The sequence below is a fragment of the Trematomus bernacchii genome, unplaced genomic scaffold (assembly GCF_902827165.1).
Source record: "Trematomus bernacchii unplaced genomic scaffold, fTreBer1.1, whole genome shotgun sequence".
Lineage (NCBI taxonomy): Eukaryota > Metazoa > Chordata > Actinopteri > Perciformes > Nototheniidae > Trematomus > Trematomus bernacchii.
In genome coordinates this window covers 12,275,005-12,302,830 of record NW_022987720.1, presented here as the reverse complement: position 1 = coordinate 12,302,830, position 27,826 = coordinate 12,275,005, and the positions used below count along the sequence as shown (strand labels likewise).

General features: G+C 40.2%; 4 protein-coding genes and 12 non-coding genes across 16 annotated transcripts; all 16 read left to right on the top strand.

Moving 5' to 3' along the window:
* The first annotated feature begins 467 nt into the window (after positions 1–467).
* On the top strand, positions 468–2,776 carry LOC117492540 (40S ribosomal protein S11-like). Its single transcript, XM_034142841.1, has 5 exons — positions 468–535; positions 1,011–1,151; positions 1,374–1,449; positions 2,008–2,137; positions 2,572–2,776. The coding sequence occupies exons 1-5, from the start codon at positions 521–523 to the stop codon at positions 2,693–2,695; spliced, it is 486 nt and encodes a 161-aa protein (XP_033998732.1). The 5' UTR covers positions 468–520; the 3' UTR covers positions 2,696–2,776.
* Positions 1,212–1,296, top strand: LOC117493687. The gene has a single exon (XR_004557001.1). It is a non-coding gene; the product is annotated as a small nucleolar RNA SNORD35 (small nucleolar RNA).
* On the top strand, positions 1,832–1,914 carry LOC117493692. The gene has a single exon (XR_004557006.1). It is a non-coding gene; the product is annotated as a small nucleolar RNA SNORD35 (small nucleolar RNA).
* On the top strand, positions 2,381–2,466 carry LOC117493693. Its single transcript, XR_004557007.1, has one exon. It is a non-coding gene; the product is annotated as a small nucleolar RNA SNORD35 (small nucleolar RNA).
* A 1,314-nt stretch (positions 2,777–4,090) lies between the features above and the next one.
* Positions 4,091–9,476, top strand: LOC117492541 (40S ribosomal protein S11). The gene is made up of 5 exons (XM_034142842.1): positions 4,091–4,260; positions 6,546–6,621; positions 7,180–7,309; positions 7,749–7,872; positions 9,416–9,476. The coding sequence occupies exons 1-4, from the start codon at positions 4,231–4,233 to the stop codon at positions 7,870–7,872; spliced, it is 360 nt and encodes a 119-aa protein (XP_033998733.1). The 5' UTR covers positions 4,091–4,230; the 3' UTR covers positions 9,416–9,476.
* LOC117492543 (40S ribosomal protein S11-like) lies at positions 4,101–6,621 on the top strand. Its single transcript, XM_034142843.1, has 5 exons — positions 4,101–4,260; positions 4,475–4,550; positions 5,109–5,238; positions 6,206–6,329; positions 6,546–6,621. The coding sequence occupies exons 1-4, from the start codon at positions 4,231–4,233 to the stop codon at positions 6,327–6,329; spliced, it is 360 nt and encodes a 119-aa protein (XP_033998734.1). The 5' UTR covers positions 4,101–4,230; the 3' UTR covers positions 6,546–6,621.
* On the top strand, positions 4,319–4,403 carry LOC117493686. The gene has a single exon (XR_004557000.1). It is a non-coding gene; the product is annotated as a small nucleolar RNA SNORD35 (small nucleolar RNA).
* On the top strand, positions 4,933–5,015 carry LOC117493690. Its single transcript, XR_004557004.1, has one exon. It is a non-coding gene; the product is annotated as a small nucleolar RNA SNORD35 (small nucleolar RNA).
* Positions 6,008–6,093, top strand: LOC117493696. The gene has a single exon (XR_004557010.1). It is a non-coding gene; the product is annotated as a small nucleolar RNA SNORD35 (small nucleolar RNA).
* Positions 6,383–6,467, top strand: LOC117493685. Its single transcript, XR_004556999.1, has one exon. It is a non-coding gene; the product is annotated as a small nucleolar RNA SNORD35 (small nucleolar RNA).
* Positions 7,004–7,086, top strand: LOC117493689. The gene has a single exon (XR_004557003.1). It is a non-coding gene; the product is annotated as a small nucleolar RNA SNORD35 (small nucleolar RNA).
* LOC117493695 lies at positions 7,551–7,636 on the top strand. The gene has a single exon (XR_004557009.1). It is a non-coding gene; the product is annotated as a small nucleolar RNA SNORD35 (small nucleolar RNA).
* On the top strand, positions 7,926–8,010 carry LOC117493683. The gene has a single exon (XR_004556998.1). It is a non-coding gene; the product is annotated as a small nucleolar RNA SNORD35 (small nucleolar RNA).
* LOC117492544 (40S ribosomal protein S11-like) lies at positions 8,089–9,482 on the top strand. Its single transcript, XM_034142844.1, has 3 exons — positions 8,089–8,164; positions 8,723–8,852; positions 9,292–9,482. Exons 2-3 carry the CDS (start codon positions 8,737–8,739, stop codon positions 9,413–9,415), a joined length of 240 nt encoding a protein of 79 aa, XP_033998735.1. The 5' UTR covers positions 8,089–8,164; positions 8,723–8,736; the 3' UTR covers positions 9,416–9,482.
* LOC117493688 lies at positions 8,547–8,629 on the top strand. The gene has a single exon (XR_004557002.1). It is a non-coding gene; the product is annotated as a small nucleolar RNA SNORD35 (small nucleolar RNA).
* On the top strand, positions 9,096–9,181 carry LOC117493694. Its single transcript, XR_004557008.1, has one exon. It is a non-coding gene; the product is annotated as a small nucleolar RNA SNORD35 (small nucleolar RNA).
* Positions 9,483–27,826: the final 18,344 nt, after the last annotated feature.

Sequence of the window (27,826 nt, the reverse complement as noted above, 5' to 3'; positions counted from 1 at the left end):
CATTGTGAATCAGTGCAGTCTTTGTGTGCTGATATGCAGAGCTGGGAATCTTACCAGTCCAGGGAGATGAAGTTGTCACTATTGACAGTGAAGACAGGTTAAGTGTTTGTGTTCTTTGATTACTTAACTATCTATTTGACTCGGTTTCTTAAATAGCAAAAATCAAAAAAATTCTGAGAAGACATCTCGATAAATGAAAGAATACTTCAAAAATAAATGAATAACGTTTAAAGGAAACATGTATGTTTAAACGTAGCCTAAATCTCTCTCATACAGTGTATTTTTTTGTTTTTACACATAATATTATCATTTAATTGGTAGGTCTAATTTGTTGAAATTAAGTTCTTCAATATGTTCATACGCAATATATAATTATCTATGGATTGTAGTGTGATTTTTAAAGTATGATCAATACTGAAAAAAATGTTAGCCTCGCCTTTTCGAACGTCACTTCCTGTGTGTCGCGGTCTTTAGACCGTCGCGCGCATCTTTAGGCCTCTTTACGACTCGGCAGGCAAAGATGGCGGATGCACAAGTACGTTCAGGAAAACGGCGTGGTGACTTTAAAACGATATTTTTACGTTTTACTAAACACATTTACCGGTTTACATTAAGTATGTGCGTTCACAAGTCATTTAAACACGTTTTGAGCCGTTTTAAACCACAATTAGACTTTAAGAAATGCCATTTGTTGTTGCTGTTCTTCATACCCTCGTGCAACGTTGGACTAGCCGCGATGCTACTCGGTTAGCTTAGCCTGCTACAACTTAACATTCTTTATGAACGACGGATTGCTTTTGTATATAGTGCAAACGGCCATATGGAACCGTTTTTACTCATTACGTTAATAATATGTATTAAATGTTAAGGGACTTTTATCCCTTAGGAGGAATCTTGAACTTGTGTCGGCTACTTGGCAAGGCCGGGTGGTCGCGTCTGAATGTATTGTGTCAATGCTTCCCTGTTCCTGCTTATCCCAGTTTTAACTTGTCGTTCTCCTTGTTCCACAGACCGAGAGGGCTTACCAGAAACAGCCCACTATCTTCCAGAACAAGAAGCGTGTTCTGGTCGCTGAGGGTGCCAAGGAAGTCAAGGAGAAGCTCCCCCGCTACCACAAAAGTGTGGGGCTGGGCTTCAAAACCCCAAGAGAGGTAACTTGAATTGTCCGGAAAAATATAAAAACTAGTTTTAAACTTAACTTCTTAGGTAGCTGCAAATGATGTTTTTCTCACGATGGTCTTCCTAGCCCTTTAGGGTTCTGACGATAATGCCTTATGGCAATGCTGATGCTGTCTCAAGATAAAATGATTTAATTGAGCCAAGGAATATGTATAGTGATAAATGGTATTCACTGTTCCATTTTTTTCCATCAGGCTATTGACGGCACTTACATTGACAAGAAATGCCCCTTCACTGGAAATGTGTCCATCCGTGGCCGCATCCTCTCTGGTAAATTTAACATTTTACACTCTACTTGCACAAGTCAATTGGCAATGGCTTTGGGTGCTGCAACATATAACTTGCTGTCAATTAAACATCACACCCCAATACAATATAAAACTGAACCTACAGAGTCCTAGAAAATGTGTTTTACAGTGTCATGCACTCAATCTGGAGATGTGATGTACAACCAGGAACACATTGCACATTTAATGCTAGTGAATGTAGTTTAAATCCAGTGATACACAGGTTACAATGTCCAGCCTGATACTATGTGTATTGCACTGACTGCAAATCAACATGCCCTTGTACAGGTGAAGCAACCCAAGCAAGAACCAGTCTATACAGGGTAACTTGCCACAAACCGTATATTGAATTTCCCTGTCACTACTACAAATGATGTTTTCTCACGATGGTCTTCCAAGCCTTCTAGGCGCTGACGATAATGCCTTATGGCAACACTGATGTAGTAGAGTGACAATCCTATTAAATGGGCATTGATTGGATTCTTCATTGCATTATACATAAAATTCAATCCTAACCATATTTCCTTTTGTGCTCAAACAGGTGTTGTGACCAAAATGAAGATGCAGAGGACCATCGTTATCAGACGTGACTACCTGCATTACATCCGCAAGTACAACCGTTTTGAGAAGAGGCACAAGAACATCTCTGTCCATCTGTCACCTTGCTTCAGGTACAACACTGCCCATATTATGCTTATAATTAACAGTTTCTACATTTATAGAAAACATGGAGCACCCAGAAATGTAAACAATTATGAAAAGTAACACATTTTCAAATGTCTGGAAAATAGTGCCGTAATTGTTTCCTTATTGGGCTCAAGTTATAAATGTTTTTTACCCACAATATACTTGTCCTATTCAACGTCTGTTAAATGGTCAGTCCCTGTAACAGCCAAAAGTAGAACATGAACTGCTGCAAATGATGATTTTTCTCACGATGGTCTTCCTAGCTCAAGAAGCTGTGACGATAATGCCTTATGGCAAACACTGATGCAGTTTGAATTGGAACATCCTATTTAAAAATGTATACATCTTTATTGACTTGTTCATGGAAAAAGGTAACCCAACCACCTGTTAATATCTTTATGTTGGTGCTTTTCTACAGAGACGTCTCAGTTGGAGACAACGTCACCGTTGGAGAGTGCCGACCACTCAGCAAGACCGTGAGGTTCAACGTCCTCAAAGTGATGAAGGCTGCAGGCGCCAAGAAGCAGTTCCAGAAGTTTTAGGTGTGACTGTGAAAAGGACGGCTGCTGTTGGCTTACCTGTTTCACTGTCAAATAAAAAAAAAAAATCTTGTTTAAATTGCCTTTTCGATTTGTCTCATTTTCTTCGGGTTTGAAACTAAAGGGTACATGCTACAATCATATGTTCACATCTACTGTTTTTTTTCCCTCATTCGTTTTCTGGTTTGACTTAAACTAGTTTTGTGGTACACTTATAAGTTGGTGTGTGATGAGGGGTAATATTGAATAATTCAAAAATAATTGTTAAAAAATGGGAGGGAATTGGGAAGGCTTGGATAAGAAGATGAATTGATAAACTGGGAATATAATTTTGGACACTAAATCAGAATTAAGAATATCAAAGTCTTTACATTGATCTATGAAGAAAAAAAAACTAAGAATCAACTTTTCCCCACTTGTAGTGGTGCAATATTTGATAAACTTTGTTAAACCATTTTCATGGATTATTAAACTCCGTAAGAAGCTACCAAACATGATCCGGCAGCAATAATTTACTAAATTATGTCTTGGAACTGTCCCAGTATCTTTAGTCTTTGATAACGCTCCAAAACCTTTTCACAGAATGAAGCAGTATAAAAGTTTCAAAACCAATATGAAATGCTGAATTTGCAAGGAACTGAAATGTTCCCACTCAGCTTACACCCTGATAAACTTCAGTTTTTAAGGAAATCTGACAACTGGGATGTTAATTAAGATAAAGTAAGACCATTGCAGCCTAAAACTAAAGTGAATGCATAATGAAATCATTAGTTTCACCATGTGACATAATTTGCTAAATTGGGAGCAAAAGTAAACAGATGCAATTTCATAACGTGTTACAACGTTCTTATTATAGGGGAGACCAGGGACAGTTGTAACACGGGACTTTAACGCCTTCAATATCTCCAATCACAAACAAGCTAGATATACGTCCATGAGTTGAGTGATGGAATGACATGATACACACTCATGTACAGTAGGTGGCGGTATGCAACTAAAAGCTGTTTGCGATCCGCCATTAAAATAGAGAAGAAGAAGCTAGCGTGATGACACTCACTCTGCACATGCTTGCTCAGTTAACATCGCTGTGAAAAAAAGGAGCCACGTTTAAATCTCTCGCGAAAGATATCAGCAAAAGTGTGCCGATATGCTACTCGGTTAGCTTAGCCTGCTACAACTTAACATTCTTTATGAACGACGGATTGCTTTGTTTAAAGTGCAAACGGCCAGGTAGAACCGTTTTAACTCTCATTACGTTAATAATATGTATTTAAGGTTAAGGGACTTTTATCCCTTAGGAGGAAGTAAATCTTGAACTTGTGTCGGCTACTTGGCAAGGCCGGGTGGTGGCGTCTGAATGTATTTTCTCAATGCTTCCCTGTTCCTGCTTATCCCAGTTTTAACTTGTCGTTCTCCTTGTTCCACAGACCGAGAGGGCTTACCAGAAACAGCCCACTATCTTCCAGAACAAGAAGCGTGTTCTGGTCGCTGAGGGTGCCAAGGAAGTCAAGGAGAAGCTCCCCCGCTACCACTAAAGTATGGGGCTGGGCTTCAAAACACCAAGAGAGGTAACTTGAATTGTCCGGAAAAATATAAAAACTAGTTTTAAACTTAACTTCTTGTAGCTGCAAATGATGTTTTTCTCACGATGGTCTTCCTAGCCTTTTAAGGTTCTGACGATAATGCCTTATGGCAATGCTGATGCAGTCTTAAGATAAAATGATGTAATTGAGCCAAGGAATAGTGATAAATGGTATTGACTCTTCCATTTTTTTCCATCAGGCTATTGACGGCACTTACATTGACAAGAAATGCCCCTTCACTGGAAATGTGTCCATCCATGGCCGCATCCTCTCTGGTAACTTTAACATTTTATACTCTACTTGCACAAGTCCATTGGCAATGGCTTTGGGTGCTGCAACATATAACTTGCTGTCAATTAAACATCACACCCCAATACAATATACAACTGAACATACAGAGTCCTAGAAAATGCATTTTACAGTGTCATGCACTCAATCTGGAGATGTGATGTACAACCAGGAACACATTGCACATTTAATGCTAGTGAATGTAGTTTAAATCCAGTGATACACAGGTTACAATGTCCAGCCTGATACTGTGTGTATTACACTGACTGAAAATCAACATGCCCTTGTACAGGTGAAGCAACCCAAGCAAGAACCAGTCTATACAGGGTAACTTGCCACAAACCGTATATTGAATTTCCCTGTCACTACTACAAATGATGTTTTCTCACGATGGTCTTCCAAGCCTTCTAGGCGCTGACGATAATGCCTTATGGCAACACTGATGTAGTAGAGTGACAATCCTATTAAATGTGCATTGATTGGATTCTTCATTGCATTATACATAAAATTCAATCCTAACCATATTTCCTTTTGTGCTCAAACAGGTGTGGTGACCAAAATGAAGATGCAGAGGACCATCGTTATCAGACGTGACTACCTGCATTACATCCGCAAGTACAACCGTTTTGAGAAGAGGCAAAAGAACATCTCTGTCCATCTGTCGCCTTGCCTCAGGTACAACACTGCCCATATTATGCTTATAATTAACAGTTTCTACAGTTATAGAAAACATGGAGCACCCAGAAATGTAAACAATTATAAAAAAAAACACATTTTCAAATGTCTGGAAAATAGTGCCGTAATTGTTTCCTTATTGGGCTCAAGTTATAAATGTTTTTTACCCACAATATACTTGTCCTATTCAACGTCTGTTAAAGTGGACCTATCATGCAAAATGCACTTTTATACATGAATATGTGTCCCCGGTGTTCCAGGGAACTCACCAAGTGTCAGAAAATACAACCCTCTCTCTTTTCCTCCGTACCCAAATCTTTTAAAAACGGGGCTACAACGAGCGGATACAGATTCCATCCGACCCGACGTCAGCCCGGAATAGTGGGCGGTGACGCTCCGCCTACATTGGCAACGCTCCACCTATCAGGGGAATGAGAGGTTGCCGTGGCATGGTAACAGCATGGTAACAGCATGGTAACAGCATGGTAACATGACGCTCGTGCCTCGCCCCCCTCCTTTGCAGGGCGGCGTGGTCAGCTGCAGCTCATTTGCCACAGAATCAGCCCTTGCAAAAACAGTGCTGTAATACAGCAAATAGAGCGAAATGAGGCATGGCTAAAATGCATGATCTGTTTGGTATTTTGAAAAAACAACTTTGCAGACATGTTTTATATAGGTATGGCCCTACAATATATTATTCAAATATAGCATGATAGGTCCACTTTAAATGGTCAGTCCCTGTAACAGCCAAAAGTAGAACATGAACTGCTGCAAATGATGATTTTTCTCACGATGGTCTTCCTAGCTCAAGAAGCTGTGACGATAATGCCTTATGGCAAACACTGATGCAGTCTGATTTGAATTGGAACATCCTATTTTTAAAAATGTATACATCTTTATTGACTTGTTCATGGAAAAAGGTAACCCAACCACCTGTTAATATCTTTATGTTGGTGCTTTTCTACAGAGACGTCTCAGTTGGAGACAACGTCACCGTTGGAGAGTGCCGACCACTCAGCAAGACCGTGAGGTTCAACGTCCTCAAAGTGACGAAGGCTGCAGGCGCCAAGAAGCAGTTCCAGAAGTTTTAGGTGTGACTGTGAACAGGTGTAAAACTAGTTTTAAACTTAACTTCTTAGGTAGCTGCAAATGATGTTTTTCTCACGATGGTCTTCCTAGCCCTTTAGGGTTCTGACGATAATGCCTTATGGCAATGCTGATGCAGTCTCAAGATAAAATGATTTAATTGAGCCAAGGAATATGTATAGTGATAAATGGTATTGACTGTTCCATTTTTTTTCCATCAGGCTATTGACGGCACTTACATTGACAAGAAATGTCCCTTCACTGGAAATGTGTCCATCCGTGGCCGCATCCTCTCTGGTAAATTTAACATTTTACACTCTACTTGCACAAGTCAATTGGCAATGGCTTTGGGTCCGGCAACATATAACTTGCTGTCAATTAAACATCACAGCCCAATACAATATACAACTGAACATACAGAGTCCTAGAAAATGTGTTTTACAGTGTCATGCACTCAATCTGGAGATGTGATGTACAACCAAGAACACATTGCACATTTAATGCTAGCGAATGTAGTTTAAATCCAGTGATACACAGGTTACAATGTCCAGCCTGATACTGTGTGTATTACACTGACTGCAAATCAACATGCCCTTGTACAGGTGAAGCAACCCAAGCAAGAACCAGTCTATACAGGGTAACTTGCCACAAACCGTATATTGAATTTCCCTGTCACTACTACAAATGATGTTTTCTCACGATGGTCTTCCAAGCCTTCTAGGCGCTGACGATAATGCCTTATGGCAACACTGATGTAGTAGAGTGACAATCCTATTAAATGTGCATTGATTGGATTCTTGGTTGCATTATACATCAAATTCAATCCTAACCATATTTCCTTTTGTGCTCAAACAGGTGTGGTGACCAAAATGAAGATGCAGAGGACCATCGTTATCAGACGTGACTACCTGCATTACATCCGCAAGTACAACCGTTTTGAGAAGAGGCACAAGAACATCTCTGTCCATCTGTCACCTTGCTTCAGGTACAACACTGCCCATATTATGCTTATAATTAACAGTTTCTACAGTTATAGAAAACATGGAGCACCCAGAAATGTAAACAATTATAAAAAAACACATTTTCAAATGTCTGGAAAATAGTGCCGTAATTGTTTCCTTATTGGGCTCAAGTTATAAATGTTTTTTACCCACAATATACTTGTCCTATTCAACGTCTGTTAAATGGTCAGTCCCTGTAACAGCCAAAAGTAGAACATGAACTGCTGCAAATGATGATTTTTCTCACGATGGTCTTCCTAGCTCAAGAAGCTGTGACGATAATGCCTTATGGCAAACACTGATGCAGTCTGATTTGAATTGGAACATCCTATTTTTAAAAATGTATACATCTTTATTGACTTGTTCATGGAAAAAGGTAACCCAACCACCTGTTAATATCTTTATGTTGGTGCTTTTCTACAGAGACGTCTCAGTTGGAGACAACGTCACCGTTGGAGAGTGCCGACCACTCAGCAAGACCGTGAGGTTCAACGTCCTCAAAGTGATGAAGGCTGCAGGCGCCAAGAAGCAGTTCCAGAAGTTTTAGGTGTGACTGTGAACAGGTGTAAAACTAGTTTTAAACTTAACTTCTTAGGTAGCTGCAAATGATGTTTTTCTCACGATGGTCTTCCTAGCCCTTTAGGGTTCTGACGATAATGCCTTATGGCAATGCTGATGCAGTCTCAAGATAAAATGATTTAATTGAGCCAAGGAATATGTATAGTGATGAATGGTATTGACTGTTCCCTTTTTTCCCCATCAGGCTATCGACGGCACTTACATTGACAAGAAATGCCCCTTCACTGGAAATGTGTCCATCCGTGGCCGCATCCTCTCTGGTAAATGTAACATTTTACACTCTACTTGCACAAGTCAATTGGCAATGGCTTTGGGTCCGGCAACATATAACTTGCTGTCAATTAAACATCACAGCCCAATACAATATAAAACTGAACATACAGAGTCCTAGAAAATGTATTTTACAGTGTCATGCATTCAATCTGGAGATGTGATGTACAACCAGGAACACATTGTACATTTAATGCTAGTGAATGTAGTTTAAATCCAGTGATACACAGGTTACAATGTCCAGCCTGATACTGTGTGTATTACACTGACTGCAAATCAACATGCCCTTGTACAGGTGAAGCAACCCAAGCAAGAACCAGTCTATACAGTGTAACTTGCCACAAACCGTATATTGAATTTCCCTGTCACTACTACAAATGATGTTTTCTCACGATGGTCTTCCAAGCCTTCTAGGCGCTGACGATAATGCCTTATGGCAACACTGATGTAGTAGAGTGACAATCCTATTTAATGTGCATTGATTGGATTCTTCATTGCATTATACATAACATTCAATCCTAACCATATTTCCTTTTGTGCTCAAACAGGTGTTGTGACCAAAATGAAGATGCAGAGGACCATCGTTATCAGACGTGACTACCTGCATTACATCCGCAAGTACAACCGTTTTGAGAAGAGGCACAAGAACATCTCTGTCCATCTGTCACCTTGCTTCAGGTACAACACTGCCCATATTATGCTTATAATTAACAGTTTCTACAGTTATAGAAAACATGGAGCACCCAGAAATGTAAACAATTATGAAAAGAAACAGATTTTCAAATGTCTGGAAAATAGTGCTGTAATTGTTTCCTTATTGGGCTCAAGTTATAAATGTTTTTTACCCACAATATACTTGTCCTATTCAACGTCTGTTAAATGGTCAGTCCCTGTAACAGCCAAAAGTAGAACATGAACTGCTGCAAATGATGATTTTTCTCACGATGGTCTTCCTAGCTCAAGAAGCTGTGACGATAATGCCTTATGGCAAACACTGATGCAGTCTGATTTGAATTGGAACATCCTATTTAAAAATGTATACATCTTTATTGACTTGTTCATGGAAAATGGTAACCCAACCACCTGTTAATATCTTTATGTTGGTGCTTTTCTACAGAGACGTCTCAGTTGGAGACAACGTCACCGTTGGAGAGTGCCGACCACTCAGCAAGACCGTGAGGTTCAACGTCCTCAAAGTGACGAAGGCTGCAGGCGCCAAGAAGCAGTTCCAGAAGTTTTAGGTGTGACTGTGAAAAGGACGGCTGCTGTTGGCTTACCTGTTTCACTGTCAAATAAAAAAAATTGCCTCTTCGATTTGTCTCATTTTCTTTGGGTTTGAATCTACTAAGCTGAGGTGACATGCCACAATCATATGTTCACATCTACGTTTTTTTTTTTCCCTCATTAGTTTTCTGGTTTGAATTAATAAACTAGTGTTGTGGTACACTTATAAGTTGGTGTGTGATGAAGGGTAATATTGAAAAATCCAAAAATAATTGTTTAAAAATGGGAGGGAATTTGGAAGGTTTGAAGGCTTGGATAATTAGAAGTTGAATTGATAAACTGGGAATATAATTTAGGGTGAAATATAATTGTGGACACTAAATCAGAATTAAGGATATCAAAATCTTTACAATTTCATAACGTGTTACAACCGTTCTTATTATACAACAATGAGAATATGTTAGTAGCGTACTCCGGACTCACAGCGCCCCTAGTGTTCCATTATGTCACCACACGTTTTCCCCTGAATGAAATATATCCAGCAGATGGCGACATATAACTACTTTATGTTAACAACCATAACTCGAATCCAATACATACTGTTGGGCTACGTGATACATCAGAGGTCTGAATAATAAGCACAATCATTTATGCAAGATTTTTGTTAGTTACTTCGAAATTGAGGTTGCTAAAGGTTGAGCTCATTTTAACTGCTGAGTAGTTATATATATTATAAAAGGCCTACATAATTCATTATTTGGTTATATGTTCTATGTATTGATGATTTGAATCTGCAAAGTAGATAGTCTCTGAAGCTTTACAAATAAGTAAAGACGAATACAAAGTACAATATATCCTCTGAGATGTAGTGGAATAGAGATTAGCAGGAAATAGACGTACTCAAGTTAGTGCAGTACTTAAATACATATACTTTGTTACATCCAATCACTTAGTTACTGCACCTTTAAATACATTTAAATTGACACTAGGCATTTTCAGACATTTAAGTGAACAATACGAGGGATTACTACCAGAACAAGACAGGATCAATGACCTCAGCATCAATGACGCTGTATCTACACAAATATATGACCTCCTTCCTTTGTACCATTGCAGCCATGATGATGCTCAGTAGTGTCTGATATCCAAATAAACACATGCAAATACATACAGCCTGTCTGCATCAGCTGAGTCATTTGCATGTGTCCTTATTTCAGCCTGAGAAGATGACATCTTTACTGTATGGGAATCAGTAAGCCCCCCCCCCCCCCCCCCCCCCCCTCCTCTCATCCATCCCTATGATCCATCCTCCTTTAATCCATGTCCTTCTGTCTGTTGAGTGCCATGGCAGAGGCGTCACCATTACCATAATGATGCTGTACATGTTTCCCCCCTAATGCTCCAGTGAATAGGGCCCATATGTTGATGATGGTGATGTGAGGAGGAGAAAGTGGTTAATGTGAGCTCAGCCGTGTAAGCAGTCCCATCATTTAAAGATAATGAGGGTAAGCAGACACCACATAAAACCTTGCTTTGCGAAAAACAAGCATTTTCCCTCAATTACAGTTTTCACTTGTGTTTTTGTTGTACTAACAAAGATCCCAGCTCCCCGCCCATGCTACAATATTTACCTAAACAGCAGTCTTCTAACCACAAATTGTCCTCTTTTGTACTGGGGCTTTCCCAGCTCCTTCTCTCCATAGGCGCAGACACTATGGGAGGCTGGGAGGGCCCCAGGATGTTCTCTGAATAACAGGCCCTCTCTACAGCAGACACCCCAGGGAGCAGGACAGCCCAGCAGGCCACCCAGCCCACATGAGCACATACTACTCCCACAGAGTGTTTGTTAGAGGGCAGAGGTCTGATCCCTCAAAAAGTCTGAGCAACTACAATAAACTCAAGCTGACAGTGTTCAACTGTGATCATTTGTGCTGATAGGGAAGCCTGTTAGTAGCTGACTTCATGGAGAAACTAATGCTTCTAGCGAGGCGATGCATTCTGTCCTAGTGAATCATGAGAGACCTCTCTCAGTCACATTTAATGATTTTCCTTTGGGACATTTGACAACCCATCATTGATTATTTTCCTGGAGGTCTTTCTCTCTGGCTGCAGAAAGCCTTCCCACAACAAGTTCAACCTTTTGAGATACTCTATGAATCAACCTTCCGAAATAACATATTGAGGCATATCGATCAAATCGTAGATACAGGGTCCCGTGATTTAATAAGGTTATACTGAAGCACTCTTTTGTCAATCCTCAAATTAAATACAGAGATAAGTCCCAGATCAAATGTACGTTAGAGGGTCTTGAGCATGTTTCTCTTTAGTGATCGTGATGTTATGTTAAATATATGTTTCCTTGTTTCTAAATATTGTCCTTGTTGATGTTGCAAATGGAGCTGCTGTGATTCAAGAACAGACTCCATCGGACAATAAAGTATTATCGTATTGTATCGTATAGTCCCTTGTTTTCACCAAAAAGTAATTGAAGCATACTAATGGCTACAAACATGTTCATCATGTAATTCATATGTATGTTAAAGCAACCAATGTATGGTTACTGGATTATTTGCCTTCTTTTTGGCAAGGCACATTTTTGTTTAGTTATAAGCTACTTATAATGTGCTGTGTGTTTTTTTGATTCTGTATATGTATCCTAGATGTATCACTGTGTTGTCTTCCTATTGTGAAATGTGAAAGCTAGGTTATATACTTTGTAGTTATGCTAGCATGATAAACAATGTCAACATCTGAAGCAGGGGGCATTTTAGCATGCTTTTGCAATTTTCCCAGGGTATTATGTGCTTGAGGGAAATGCAGTTTGAAATCTGAAAATCTGTTCAGCCCCAATGAGATATCAATGTCAAAGGTAAAAAGAAAAAAATGTCTAGCCTGCAAATTAAGGTGCGTAGGTTTCAAGGAATATAACATCAGTAGTCTGTAGGTGGGAATTTTACACATTTGACCTGGAGAAACGTACATTACTGAGAACATAAAACCCTTTGAATGGCTTGTAAATGTATTATATTACGAGGATATTAAACTGGAGATATAGCACCCTGGGACCATAGATAAGTTCCCCATGCTATCATTATTTTAATTTTATCATTTACCATATGCCCAGACTCACAGTGCTGCTCGCATGGTCTAGTTTAGTTTCCTTGTTATTGTAGGATATTAATTCATTTTACAGCACCTTTGGTCCTACTCTTCTTTATGGCCGGAATGATTTTTGATTTAATTGCCTGTTACCATGCGAGCAACTTATCTATGTTGCAAATGTATTATCTTTTCAATTTACACATGGCATCTATTGCACGTCTGTCCGTCCTGGGAGAGGGATCCCTCCTCTGTTGCTTTCCCTGAGGTTTCTCCCATTTTCCCTTTAAACTGTGGGGTTTTTCTCTGGAAGTCTTTCCTTGTACGATGTGAGGGTCTAAGGACAGAGGGTGTCGTATTGTCATACTGATATTCTGTACAAACTGTGAAGTCCACTGAGACAAATGTAACATTTGTGATATTGGGCTATATAAATAAACATTGATTGATTGATTGATTGATTGATTGATTGATTGATATTTAAGATTATAATTTAGACTATTCAGTCAGCACGTCCTCCTTCATCCCATTGAAAGACGAGCCAATGCTCTTCTCCAGATGGGGATGTTGGTTTTTAGTGATGGAGAAGCCAGCCTCTCTCCGCCTCTTCATGGCTCTGCTTAATTCTCCCAATTTTCCATCTGGAGTCATCGCCAAAAGGTGAGGGTGAACGGTGTAGATTTAGATTTAGTGCTCCATTCGTCACAGTCCAACAACCCCAACAGGCCAGAGAGCTCAGAGATGGCCCTCTGTATATGCACAATAAATCTATCCCGTCAAGGAGTAAAATATGGACAAACCATGTTTTTTAACACTCATATGTCATGTTTCATAACTCTGGATGGACGTCTCTCCTCTGTCTGTGGCAGACAAACACTCTTCTGACCTGTCTCCCTTTACATTCCTGCAGTTTGCCAACATGTTTACCCAGTGTCACACAGCGTACTTGCCGTCGTGCTTACTTGTGTATCTAATGGCAGGGATGTTAGCTCAGAGGGTCAGCCTTATGAGGGTAATAGCCACTATCAAAACAGAGGCCTTCTGGTTTCCCAGCAGGAGGTGTGGGCGGCGGGGGGTCATATAGTCCCTGGACCCTCGTTCTGGGTTGTTTGGAGGTTGTCTGCAGTGAGCAGCAGAAAAACAGCAGCAGCAGACCTGATGGGCTCAACAGATGGAGGCCTGTTATTTGTAGAGAAGCCTGGGCTGTAACAGATAAAGCCCTGTCAGCACAACAGGCCTCATCCTAGGCTGGGCTAAATATGGAGGTAGGTTTTGCATAATTTTGAGGTTTAAGTAAACAAGTGTAGACATAAAAGTAAAATAAATGCAGTAAGAATTTAACTTTAGTAAAAGTATAGCTATTGGCATCAAAACACAAATGTAGTAGCAAAACTAGTTCTCATTATGTAGAATGGCCCACTTCAGAATTATATAATATACTACTTTGTTGGATTATATTTATCATGTTCATGTTGTAGCTGCAAGGTAGGGCTTAAGTTTGAGTTCCTTTCTCAGATCATTTCAACATATCACAAAACAAATAAACCATGTTGTTTTCCTGGGTCAATTTTCCCGCTTTTCCTCCATCTGTGCTTCTTGTAATCTCCAAAAATGTGTCAGTTATTCTATTATTTAGATTTACTCTACTATATCTATCCATTGTTCAAGGATAGGGGATCATCTTCACTTAAAGGTTGGGCTAGTTTTAAAACTGTATGTATTGCTGGTCAGCTTTAAGTATATTAATAATACATATTTATTAATGGTTTTTATTATCTTTTGTATTACTAATTGACATTTTCTAAGTGACACAATAAATTAAATGTTGGAAGACGTGGATAACGCTAAAATGTGACTTTTATGCTGTTGTGGCCAGACTACTTTCTATCTTTCTAGTTTGATAGACCGCATTTTAATACGAAACCATCAAACTCATCACTGTCCAGCATCTTCACTCTTGCTGGGGATGCACAACAGGAACACTGTGGGCTGCATGAGGGTCAGTGCAGGGTCACTCTCCACATCTGGACATGTCATCAGCCCTCACGATCTGCACAAAGACAGCCAATGTTCCTGCACTAGAGATGGACTGGTGTCTGAAAACATCATATTAAAAAATATCTTCCATTGCATTCAGTCACAAACAAATGGTCATGTGTGTAGTGCTGCAAAGTGTACGTACACATATTAGATGTGGTTTGGTATGGCTTACTGTCCGGGTTTGGTGTCGGGATTTCTCAAAGTCAGTGAAAGTAGATCTGGAGGTTAATGAGCATGTCAAGATCTATTACTCTCAGGTTAGAGGTCGGGGTCACAGTTATCAGTGTCTGATATCTGCAGCAGCACCCTCAGCCTCTTAACTGATTTTAAGTGATTTAACAGATGTGGCTCCCACTCTTCGCTCACACATCATTTGCGAGTTGTGTCTGCTATGAAAACATTGGTTATGATGTTGTGATTCCCACATGACGGAAAATCAGAAGTGTAAAGTTCTGAAGCGGCTGTTTGATTCCAGATACCCCAAACTATTGCTTACAGTTTCTTGATTGATTGGCGCTCACCTGGCCTGACGAGTAAACGGAGAGCCCTGCAACACATCCCAGATTTGCACGACGGCTCCTAATTCAATATTCTCATGTTCAGCTGTGTTCTCGCCTGTCCGTCAGACAGACTGCATGTCTGGCATGTGTGAGTGTGCTGGGCATCTCCAGTTTTACACCATGTTGTCAGATCAAAGTGGGGGCTGGTGCTGGCGGGTCACAGGACGGGTGTTGCGTGCAGCAGGGCTCTCGGGTCAGGTGAGAACCGTCCAGCATGGCTGTCATCAGGGCATCCCCAGGGTGTGCTCTCGCTGAATGATGGCCTCACACTGGAGCCACAGAGCCGTTCAATATCCAGAAACCAGGCTGGATCTGGACTGCATATCTAACAAGTGCTGTTTCAGTGCTTCATGCATGATGCCAGGTGACTCTGGTCTGCAGATGGAAGACATGTATAACCAGAGGTGGACAAAGTACTCAGATCTTTCACTTAAGTATGAGTAGTTATACCACAGTGTATTGAATATTTTGTTACAAGTAAACAATCTTGCAGTTTACATTTTACTGAAGAAAAAGTACAAAGGTATTATCCTTAAAATATACTTAAATGACCAAAACTAAACATTTGAAGGAATTTATAGTCTGATGGATTATAATTAATGATGTATTTTGCATTATCATATGTTAATCACTAGAGGATTTATTTTTCTTATTACTATACACTGCCAAGAATAGCTTGCCAATTTCACCAAGCAATCAATACTGGTTATCTTTACCTGTATTAATATTGGATAGATATTTTGTTGAATTTTTAGTTTTACTAATTTGAGTATTCCAAATGACTAAAGCTATCAAATAAATGTAGTGGAGTAAAACATACAATATTGGCCCCCAAAGTGTAGTGAAGTAGAAATAAAGGACAGTAAAGTACATCAATACCTAAAAGTGGAATGTACAGTACTTGGGTAAATGTACTGTTACTGTCCTCAACTGTGTATACACACACACACACACACACACACACACACACACACACACACACACACACACACACACACACACACACACACACACACACACACACACACACACACACACACACACACACACATAGCTTTAAAAAGCAGAACTTTAAATGTTAAAGACCAGAATACCAGAAGTTTCAGTCCTTTATTTGCAGGCATTCTTTGAGCCTGTCTTTGAGACTCAAAGGTACTGTAACGTGTAAAACTTCTCTCTATTTAAAGGTAACAGGAGAAACTCAAAGCTACGCCCCACAGCAACAGTTTGTGTTGATATCGAGCAGTTCCTGTGCTGCAGGAGGAATTCACCCTGGCAGATGGCAGGGCCGAGGCCCCTGAGGCCCCAGGCAATGCTACACCCTGGGACCCGGATACCTAATCGCGCCCTGTTGAGCCTCTCACCTGCTGCTCTGCCGCTCACAATGTTATCTCATCTCCCTGACCTATTGTGGCTCCCATCGGTGATAATGACAGTATGAGACCAACGCAGCGCAGCAGCAGAGGCTGGCTCTCCCTGGAGAGAGGCAGGATCATGGGAAACCTCTGAGTAATCGATCTCTCCTCCTCGCATCCTCCGCTGGATCTAATTTCTCCATTCTTTTTGAACTGCACACTGCTACTGTGGTGTTTATGTTCGAGGAACAGATTGCTTTGATTTCAGGGCAGCTATTCTTAGAGGTGCATGAGTAGCTGGGTTTAAAAATAAATAAAAATTAGGTGGTCTTTACCCCCTATAAGTAACTAGTTATCCTGTTAATAATGTAGGAATGTAAATATATTAATTACATAATCTAAGTTATGTTACTTATAATGTCTGATTACCTTTTTATCACTCTTCTACAAATGTTTTAAAATGGGCAATGAAGCTCAAGAATCTTTATAACAATAGTGCATTTATTGCTGTCAAACTTTTATTAAATATTCAGCATACATTTAATCAGGATTGTAACATAGCATATATTCTGTCATATTCTACGCAAAAGCTTTTTCACTGACAATAATACATACAGATAACCCTTCGGAAAGCCCAAACATTTTGATTTTTACTGTAATGTATATGTTTAATATGTTACTGTAACCGATTAATGTTACATTTGTTTTATATTTTCATTACTTTACTCTGCGCCACTGTACTTTATAGGCAACAATTATCTCAGACAGCATAACAAATCACTGTGATGTAAATCTGACATGAACATACTATGAGAAATTATATTATTTGTATGTGTTCCAATTGGTTTTATTACCCTCAAGTGTTATTTCTCAACTGGACAACATTTCAACTCTTTGACTCTGTCTCCCCACATGAGCTCATAAACTCACACCATAAATCTGCTCCTTGGTTAACCACAGTTGGGTTCATTTTGAAAACACAGTTCTTGCAAACCTAACCAAACCACAGTGTTGTGGAGAATCTTGTTGTTGTTGACTTCTTTCTTCTTGGTCTATACTGTTTAGATTTCCGCTCAGTCACTTTCCCTGAGAAAACACCATCTAGTCCCTGCATGTGGGACCTTGGTTCCCACCGTCTCAGTCAGATGTTGTCACATTGGCCCAGTTCTCACTGTGCTTCACTGGATTATAATTAGACATTTATTGACTTATTACTCGTAACAATTCAAATGTTCTTGTTAATAGGGTTATTGATTATTATAGACGACAACAAATTAACCTGCCACGCACATTACCACTTCAGTATGTTGCTGTAAATCATTATACAAAAATGTCCCAATTTGGGATCAATAAAGTACCTCTTATCTTATTTTATCTTATACAGCAAGGGGTACTATAGGGACTTGGTATTGCACCACTTCAATCTAGTCACTTGAGGATGCATTTCAAATCTTGTTGTGCTGCTGCTGCTGCAAACATAAAGGGAAGGAAGTGACGGGAGTTTCACAATGATCTGTTTCATTACCAGTTATCTATGAAGAGAAAAAGGAGTATCTTCTTGCCTCTGTGAATTACAGATAACAAGATAACAAAAGGGATAGAGCATGCCCACTGTCTGTGCAACTTAAACTGTGTTCCCTTTGTAGTCGTACAATCACTATGTTACCAAGAGAAAGGAAATGGAGTTCTTTACATCTCAGACAATGCAGAGAGAAACAATGTGTGTGGCGCACATAAAATCTTACAGATTTACTTATTGTAAGTCACTTTGGATAAAAGCGTCAGCTAAATGCAATGTAATGTAATGTAAAGTTTTCTGTTAACTTTTCCACGCTTTAGACGTTTGGTTTGAATTTATGAATTTTTTGATTTAGGAAATCTGGAAGGTATTTTCTGCTTTTCGTTCTCGGCAGATCCAGACACTCTAAATCAAATGTTAAGTCTAATGTTAGAAAACCTGCATATAATCATGATATTATATGCTACATACTTTTCCTTTTTTTGGACAGGGCTCAACCAAATGGGGAAGATAAAAAGTGCTAACCGACATCACAGCTAAAAAGTTGGATTTTTCAGTAATACAAGTAAAACTGTAAGAAACTCACTTAGTGTCCAAAGAATAGGCTGTTGATAAGGAGAACGTTGTGGATGTAAAAAGGAATCAAATAAATAACATTTGTGTCTTTTTGAAGCTTTTTCCTATTAATTAAGACATTATACAGTTGAGAGAGATTTCAAGTCATAGATCTCCATTAAAAGTCTGAATACAAGACCATCTAAATGGGGTCTTTGTGTGAAAAATGGAAATGAAGAGAAATGGAGATCATGACCTACATGTGCTATGTGGAAATTATGGCCCTGGCTGACATGCCTTTTCTGCAGGCAAAACAAATCTTGCAGCAGGACTCCCTCTCTGAGAAACAGAGGGGGGGTTCACTGCGAGAGAAGCCAATTAAGTGACACTGCTGATAACCCTGTGCCATTGTGTGCCTGGCTGCCAGAACATCTCTGTTTCACAGCAGTGTGTAAAACATGATGGAGATAACAGCAAATCCCAAACATTCTTCAAAAGAAAAAACAAATCCTACATTTTTCCCCCCACTCAAGCAAATAGAAAATGCCCTTATCTTAAGATAGATTGCATCTGTATAGACCACCACAATCCAAAGAGATTGAATTCAGAGGCCTCCCAGGACTCAATTGGATTTTCAAACGTTTTTGAAAATATACTTAGTTTATAGAGAAAGAAATTATGTTTATTTCTTCACAGACTCAATAGAGCCTCAATGCATTCCAGTTATGGAAAACCCTAAGGCCAATTCCCTGCATCATACACTGACAACTACACCAGCTAGGTTAGCTTTAGCCCTAATTAAGCTTACACTCAATTAACAAGCTAACATGTACCTTTCAGTTAGTAGACCTACTGTTCTGGGACACCATGCAAAACGGACACAGTACGTTTGAAATAATGTATTAAACATATTACCAATCCAACAAAATAATGTGGCAAAAAATGCTTCCAGGACTTGAAAGAAATGCTGAGTTAGGTTCCTCCTGGAGTTAGCGGGCTAGCTGACATGCTAACATCAGCAGCTTGAATAAGAACAGTCGAACCGACTGCTATCTATTCCTTACACTTTCCTGTTGTGTATATTGTTTAGAAAGCCCTAAAATAGAAACCATCATCCAAGACTAAAAAACAAACCAGACCTTATCTCTTTCTTATCTTTCTAGTGTTTCACTTCAGCATGTAAAAAACATTTGACAAAGCCAATATCTACAATAGGAGTTTCTTTGACATTTACGTCTTTATTCAACTTTGACTAAATTGTGACATTGATTCAGAAATCAGCCTTTATCCAACCCTTTATCCGGCCTGATCTGCCACTTAGAGCTGGTTCAAACTATTTTGTATTTCTAAAGCAATAAGCTCTACACTTACATGCACACTGGATCTGTTGTAGACATAAAGGTGATTTCGGTAACCTCTACATAAGTCCAAACACAGAAAATCAGTGTATTGTTACAGTAATGACAATTAACCGGTATGTGACAACCCTAATGTCACAGAGGACACTTCCCTTCCATCAAACCCATCTCTGTGATTTTTCCAAGAGCCACATCCTGCGCTCCATCAATAACAACAGAATCTTTGTTTGCTTTTCACTCATCATGTGGAAAAAATGGACTAATTTAATGACATACACATGTAAAGGAAAAAAAAATCAAAGTTGCTCTGCATCCTAGTGAGGTGGCCCCAACATAAACAGAGATCTGTGGAGCGAGAATAAACTTCCTCTGCTTGCACTGGTGCACACACTTCCTGAGGGGATTGAGCGATGCATCAGATTGAACCCTGTTCTCCGTGAGGGCTGGAAGTGTTTGACTCTGCTGGCAAGTGAGCCAACCAGGCAAATTCAAGCCACATGCTGATCCATGTCCTCATGTTACTGTTTGTGGAAAACAAAATGGATGTTTTATCAGCAGCTCTAGTGTATTGTTTGTCTGTCAATTGTGGTCCAGACTGGAATAGCTCAACAATACAGAAGTTCAAGGCCCTGAAGGATTGTTTCTAATGATTGATGATCCTTGATTCTTAGCGCTAACAAAATGTCAAAATGTTCTTTCATGTAAATACCGTAACATCCGCTTAAAGCACACACTTTGCAGACATTTATGGGTCCAAGTTGATGTAGCCTATTGGCTTTGATGATCCCCTGACTATTTCTAAAGCTCCACCATGAGGTAACATGCTTGTTTTTCATTGATATAAAAATGTTGGGTTATCTCCTGACTTTTCATCTAGTGCAGTTATTTCGGTTCCACGGTGCTGTTTGCTTAAATCAAAGCAGCCAATGAAACACAGCCATGGCTCCCTTTCCCACAAAGTCTTGTGTCAAGATGATTTTCCTCTGTTATACATGATCTCAGCACTATGATGTTTGCTGAGAAACATGTCTGTCACGTTATTGTTATGGAGAAAGTGGATTATCTAGCTGTTCTACTAATTCAGTGTGTTCTACAGCTTATTTTTGATTTCCTGCTCCATGACTGAAGATTAATATCGGCGGTGGCAGCAGCCCAACTGCAACAAACACTCCACTACGAGAGTCCCTAAACTCAGCACCCTGAGAAACACTATATCCAGTCTGAGAGGCACAGCACTGCATAATTGGAGACACGATTGGGGAACAGTAGATATGTGTGAGTTTTAGTGGCCTGGGGGGAGTCCCACCCAGGGAGACTGGAGAGGAAACTGTGCAGATGGAGGTCAGAGTTGGGCTGCTCACATCCTACTCGCTATTTGTCCTGTTATTCCAATCCCCGCCAACATACTGACTTGATCGAGGATGCTGCCCTGGGAAAAAATATATCAAAAAACGCTTTTCTACTTAAAGGTGGGGTAGGTAAGTTTGAGAAACCGGCTCGAGATACACTTTTTGTTATATTCCATGGAATGCTCTTAACATCCCGATAGCAATGAATATCTTAAGTGCTTTGACAAAAGATCCATAAAAAATGTCATCTGTGGAAGCCGTAGTACTGTAAAAAGCACGACCAATCATTTTAGCCGGCCCGGCTAAAATAACTGGATGGCCTACCTGCCTGTCAGCCTTCCATCTGTGCACAAACTTATCTCGTGCCCTCATTGGTCATGTGCGCGTTTGTGTGTGTTGGAGGAGGGGCTCTGTAAGGAAGTGGCAGATTTTTTCCGGCTGTGTATTTTCAAATTCTAGCGATCTCGAGCCGGTTTCTCCAAAATTACCTACCCCACCTTTAAAGCTGTGCTCTGCAGTAGATCTAACAATCATCACAACCATCTTGTGAAGATAAAAGCATGAAAGGAAACATGCAGGATATAAAGAAGAGCTGTAAAATCTGGTTATTGGTGTGAACACATAAATCAAATCAAATCAAATCAAAGTTTATTTTTAAAAGCGATTTTTGGTCGGGCTAAAGTGCTGTACATGTAATAAATACTACAATCACAATAAAAGACAATACATTACAACAGATATATAAAAAAAAAAAGCAGTAGGGCTACATTTAAAACAAATATTTGATCTCAACTGACATTTTTGATCTACAAAGCAAGTGTAACATCCTTATAGACTTGAAGACACTCCAATTTCTTTTTAAATGGTAGCCCCTGGTGAATTATTTTCAGGACTTGTATTATTTTATTTCCAGGCTGCTGCTGAATTTGGCTAGCATCATGGTTTTTATCTCCTAAATAGGCAAAGACCATCCTCAGATGTTCAATATACGTAGGACTCAGATCACAAGTGGCATCAAAACTGCGTAAGCAATGTAATAATAGACAGGTCACTTACTGACTTGCTATGAACTACATACAAATGCCAGCATGATGTAAGAAGCACTAAAGTATTTTGATAGTACCTGGGGGTAAATATCCAGCAAGGTATTTGACGACATACAGAGTACGAAAACACAATCACAATGGGGTATCTTCCTGGAGTTGTGACAGAGTACACTCTATGCTCCACTTACGGACGGACAGGTCAGGCTAACTTTGGTCGGTGAAACAGCGGAGATGACCTGGGAAATCAGGGTCTTACCGTCAATACTGCAGAGACAATGTCAGAGGAGGATGACCCCTTCCTGCTAATCAGAGGGAGGAAACGACTCCTCCCTTCACCTCTGCTCGGACGGTGATGAGGTTTCCATGTTTGTGTTGGCTCATGGAGGTATGGCGATACCTGTATCCTTTCTGGCAGAAGACAGAGGACTGGGACGTATCCTTCTAAAGAAAAGAGGAACTCCAGAGCATCAACAGTCAAGAATGTTTACCATTAACAATTTTAAATGGATTAACTTTCTGTCTGTATTGCTTGATTTATTTATGAAATAGTTGTCAATGTTTTAGTTTTTTGTTCACATTGTTTTCCCCCCATTTTTGTATTTAATAATCCATTAATAATGCTATTGAAAGCTAAGAGCGGCATTGCACTTACACAAGCAATCTGGTCCTAAATCTGTTTCCATGTCTCTCTTGTGAATGGTAGCTATTTGTCCGTCACTTTGTTCAAGAATGAAACAATCATCTATCAAGTTGGATTGCAATGACATTTTGAACAGACATTAATGTTCCCAAGAGGTTAAAACACTGGCGGTCAAAGAAAGGGGGCCAATCACAATACGGGGAAAGCAGTGCACATTTGTTGGAAAGTTTTTCCTAGAAGGAACTTTGGTGTTACACTTGGTTGTAAATGTAAGAAGTGACAAAAAAAGGAAGAAAGGAAGTTCAAAACCAGTATTTTCATGGCACGAAAAGCAAAAAAAGAGTAGCTTGAGAACAGGCTCATATTCTTTTAAATCCTGTGATGGATTTTCTGATATGATATGAAACTCTTTGTGTCCTCTTTCCTTTAACTTCCTTAACAATAGCGCTATAGAGAGATGACTGAGGACTTTAAGGAGTTCTTTTCAAACATTATGGCCAACCATTGGCTGAAGATGCATATCTAAGTATGATTTGACCTGTGCTTTCTTCATGCAGGCTGGAGTTCAAGACTTTGTCCAGAGCCCTGACCCACTTCCTTTCATCCACCTCAAATATCTTGATCGTGGGCTGTGATCCTGGTAATGTTATACAAATGTCATGCGTCACGGGACTGGCATTTGGACTACGAGCTTTGTCGCAATGAGGGTGCTTTGTAGAATGACAGAGACAAACAATGGTGTATATCGGACAAGGTCAGGAAGAAAAAGAAAACACCAAGACTGTTGGGCAAAGTTTTCCGGCCCACAAACTCATCTTGGAAATTCTGCCGCACATCGCTTTGACTGTTTGACATCTCTGTTGCAAGTTTTATTTATTACTCAAGTTATCACTTCCTTTGATGCTTGAGAAGAACAACATTCTTTATGTTGCAGTGTGGTTATTAATAATGACAGAGTTTCAAAGTGTATCACATGCCCTTTATGACCCTTAATGAAAAGTTGTGATTGTGTAAATCTCTGGGGGACACATTGTTTTTTATTAAAACAAGTTGTCACTAAGATGACTCATCATCCTGTCCAGTAGGGACTGCAGCTAGTGTATTGAATAAAACTCTCCTCACTTATAGTTGCAATAACGACACGTGCATACGGTGGCCAACAGGGGCAAATGTGTTACAACAGCCCAAACACTTTCATTAGGAGAAACACGCTGCACTTTCGAAAACAATGGAAATAAAATAAAAACACAAATGTGCCAAAACATAATATGCAAAGGAAGAAACATCTTCACCAACTTGACACACTTGACACCACTTGACGTCACTTTCACTTACGCTTTAATAAAAATGTAATGAATTATTATTATTATTATTATTAAAATATAAGTTTTATTGTTGTTTTTAACAATGTGATCACATGATTCCTTCCGATATTATTGCAGATCTGCTTTAAGCTAGGTTGCTAACACAGCTACCCTAGTCATTTCAAATAGACTAACTCTGCGAGAATTTACTTGATAACCCCTGAATGCCAACAAGTGCTCAGGCCCAGCTGTGTGCATCGTTTTTTAGTCGCTGGTTTCCGTTGTGTTTTGTAAATGCAGTGCTTTTACCAAACGCTGCGCATGTTTCGTCAAGTTGGTGAAGATTTGTCTTTATAAGCATGTTTTTCGGAACATTTGTGTTTTCATATTTACATCGTTTTTGAAAGTGCAGAGCGTTTCACTCAATGAAAGTGTTTAGGGCCGTCGTAGCGTGTTTGCACGGGTCGGCCACCATACAAGCAGCTAACCAGAATGTGAATCCTTAAGCCACCTAAAGCGAATGGGTTATTGCCTATTTACTCCACACTGAGATAACCTGATGGAGCCAGGGTTTGATCAAAGACATCAGCAGAAAGTCACATTCCTCTGCAGCCGTCACCTCAGAGGAAATGACTCACGGTCCAGCTACAGTAAACAGTGGGGACAACAAGCTGTGCTTTTTATCTGCTCTTATTTCTGCTGCACCCTGCGGCTTTGAAGCTCCACAGCTGAAACCATCCCCAGACATTAAAGTTTATTTTGATAGGCTCTGTTTATTGGTAAAGATTTAGCATTGTGTTTGTGTGGGGTAGAAGAGCAGCGAGAACAAAACAATGGGATCAAGGAATGATGGGAATAGTGCCCAAATATGTTCTTAAAAATAGCTATTCAACAACAGAACAATTTTGCTGTTAATCTGTAAACATGAACAGATAACAGGATGTCTTTTTGTGTGTTCAAAGATGGAAGAAGTATTCAGATAACTTAGTGAAGGTACCACTGAAACAATGTAATAAATACTTACTTACTTAGAAAAAGCAAAGTGTCCCTATATATTTGATTAATGAACAGCCTTTTCCTGTAATAGCTGCTCAAGGTGGAGCTATTTTAAAACACTTTATAAACAATGAGCTAGTTTAGTTCAGCGGGTCCCAACCTAGGGGTCAGGCCCCTCCAAATGGATTTTTTACTGGCGACCAAAGAAAATAAAAAACAAAGTGCTGAAACTCAAATGTGTTTTCATCTCTGCGACTTTTCTCTAATCTTTAATATTTTGTGATCATTTGACTTCTGTTAGCCCTAAAGTGTCTCTTTTATTGGTAGGAATGCTAACAACCATGAAATATCATCTGAGCCTAAACAAGATACTGATTTGTGTAACAGTTCACAAGGCAAAAAGGGTGGGGACCTCTGGATTGCTCTTTGACAATATTTTTGTATTTTATAAGCTTATCAAATGGGTTTTTTGTAAGATAGAATTTGTGATAAAGAGGTAGAAAGTAAGGCAGTGCACTTTCAAGGGGAAGTGGATTTTGATACATAATTGTCAATGTAGGTGAATTCATGAACATGTTACGAACTGAAACAGAATCTGACCCAAACGCCACATTTCGTAGTTAGTCTGCTGAGAAGGCTTGTTTTGTGGGTGATCTCAGAGCCTAAAGTCCTATTTCATGTCCTGAAGAACAGACGGCTTAGTGATGCAGCAAGCTGCCATGGAAACCAGAGTTATCTGTTGTCTTGGTTGTGTCAGGGATCCGCCCTTTTGCCCTGACCCCTTCCCTCAGTGGCGGCACACTTTCCCCGGGGGAATTTCTCATACAACATCTGCCCTGTCTCCCCCTCCCTGACCCTAGCGCTACAAAAGCCAAAGAGCCTCTGGACCGGCTTTTCTCTATAAAGGCCATCCACACACACACACACACACCTGCTGAGAGGGTCAGAGGTCATGATCCAGGCCTGGACACACTACTTTGTCCTGGCATCACATTCTTATGCAGCATAGCAGAGGAGACAAGCCACTCTGAAAAATCTACCAATGAAAAACGAACACTTATTGAAATATTGAAATATCTGCAGGGAACACGACTGAGGATTTTCTCAAATATAACCTACTCAGAAACACTCTCCCTTTTCCCAGGTTGTAGCGTCTGGCAACTCCGTCATGTGACTGCTAAATGTGGAGACAGAAGGAGAGGGAGTTCCCTGTGGTGTCTGTTCGGGCTCTCTGCGCTGCCGGCTGCCTCGCCGGGCCCTAAAGGAATCACCCGGCCCTCATCAATCTGCCTTCACATTCCACAATATCTGACAAAGGAACTCCACTCTCTCCGTGGCAGATGGCTTCGCCTCGGGCTGTCCACGCCAAGCTCCCATTGTTTAGGCTCCGGGGTTTGATGCAGGGACCTTTGCTCCTCCTCCTTCAGTGTCACAGAAGGATACTGGGGTGAAGAAGTTAAATCAAACCCCTCTGTGTTTAGGTGAAATCATATTTCATTGGTGTTTTCATATAAGCAGCACTGCATGTTGCAACAGTTAAAGTTGATGTAAAAATCTATTAGGGTAAATAAATAAAGCATTTGTGCTGTGATCTCCCTGGATTACCCTGATTCCCACAGGAATACAGAAGGTAAGCGTCACCCAAGCAGGAAGCGGCAGCAACAGGCTCTCCTTGTTAGCTTTATCGTAGTGGAAGCTACATATAATATGTTTTAAAGGGGACCTATCATGCAAAATGCACTTTTGTACGTCTTTTATACATGAATATGTGTCCCCGGTGTTCCAGGGAACTCACCAAGTGTCAGAAAACACAACCCTCTCTATTTTCCTCCATACCCAAATCTCTAAAAAAGGGGCTGCAACGGATCTGATAAAAACTGATCCAGATTTGAACACTGTCCTGACGTCAGGACGGTGGCGCTACGGCTATTGGGCCAACTCTCCACCTATCAGGGGAATGTGGGGTTGGGCCACGGCCGGCCATTGCCGCTAGAAAGCGCTGGAGACGCTGTAGTACATATGCCAGGCCTGTAAGTGGCGCTGTAGTCTGCCACAAAAGCAGCGAAGAAGACTTCCCACGCATGGTTACCATGGTTACCCTTCTGTTTATTCTCCGCTGTGGCTTTTTTTCTCCCTCCTCGAGGCAAGCGTTTGCTCCTGCTGCTTTAATTCAATGCAATCCCTCCCCGTCGAGGCAAGCACTGTAATTCTCTCCGGTTAGTCCACCAGCAGATGACAAACACCCACCTCTCCGCCTCTTCCAAGGAATGAGGGGACCGTGCGGCAGAGTTTCAGTTAGGTTTTCTTTCGCCGGTTAAGATGTCCGTTAAAGTTTAAATCTTCCGGACAAAATTAGAAAAGTGCCGGTCAAAGGTCTTCTTTGTTATTTATTGAGCTTTAAAACAAATGAATAACGACTCTATATAATAATAGGCTATAATAAAACACGGAGGACGGAGATCTATTTTTCTCCCCCTCTTCTGACTTGATCAGACTCACGCTCCCCTCTCCTGCAGGGGGGCGTGGTCAGCTGCAACTCACAGAATCAGCCCCCTGCAAAAACAGGGCTGGAGAACAGCAAATAGAGCGAAATGAGGCATGGCTAAA

What these genes read in the sequence shown, in the direction of transcription:
- LOC117492541 (XM_034142842.1), top strand. Translation starts at nt 4,231, where the DNA reads ATGGGGCTGGGCTTCAAAACACCAAGAGAG. An exon ending in GCTTCAAAACACCAAGAGAG is followed by an intron (nt 4,261 to 6,545) that starts GTAACTTGAATT and finishes TTTTTCCATCAG; the next exon opens with GCTATTGACGGCACTTACAT. An exon ending in CATCTGTCACCTTGCTTCAG is followed by an intron (nt 7,310 to 7,748) that starts GTACAACACTGC and finishes GCTTTTCTACAG; the next exon opens with AGACGTCTCAGTTGGAGACA.
- LOC117492543 (XM_034142843.1), top strand. Translation starts at nt 4,231, where the DNA reads ATGGGGCTGGGCTTCAAAACACCAAGAGAG. An exon ending in GCTTCAAAACACCAAGAGAG is followed by an intron (nt 4,261 to 4,474) that starts GTAACTTGAATT and finishes TTTTTCCATCAG; the next exon opens with GCTATTGACGGCACTTACAT. An exon ending in CCATGGCCGCATCCTCTCTG is followed by an intron (nt 4,551 to 5,108) that starts GTAACTTTAACA and finishes GTGCTCAAACAG; the next exon opens with GTGTGGTGACCAAAATGAAG.
- LOC117492540 (XM_034142841.1), top strand. An exon ending in GCTTCAAAACCCCAAGAGAG is followed by an intron (nt 1,152 to 1,373) that starts GTAACTTGAATT and finishes TTTTTCCATCAG; the next exon opens with GCTATTGACGGCACTTACAT. An exon ending in CCGTGGCCGCATCCTCTCTG is followed by an intron (nt 1,450 to 2,007) that starts GTAAATTTAACA and finishes GTGCTCAAACAG; the next exon opens with GTGTTGTGACCAAAATGAAG.
- LOC117492544 (XM_034142844.1), top strand. Translation starts at nt 8,737, where the DNA reads ATGAAGATGCAGAGGACCATCGTTATCAGACGTGACTACCTGCATTAC. An exon ending in CATCTGTCACCTTGCTTCAG is followed by an intron (nt 8,853 to 9,291) that starts GTACAACACTGC and finishes GCTTTTCTACAG; the next exon opens with AGACGTCTCAGTTGGAGACA.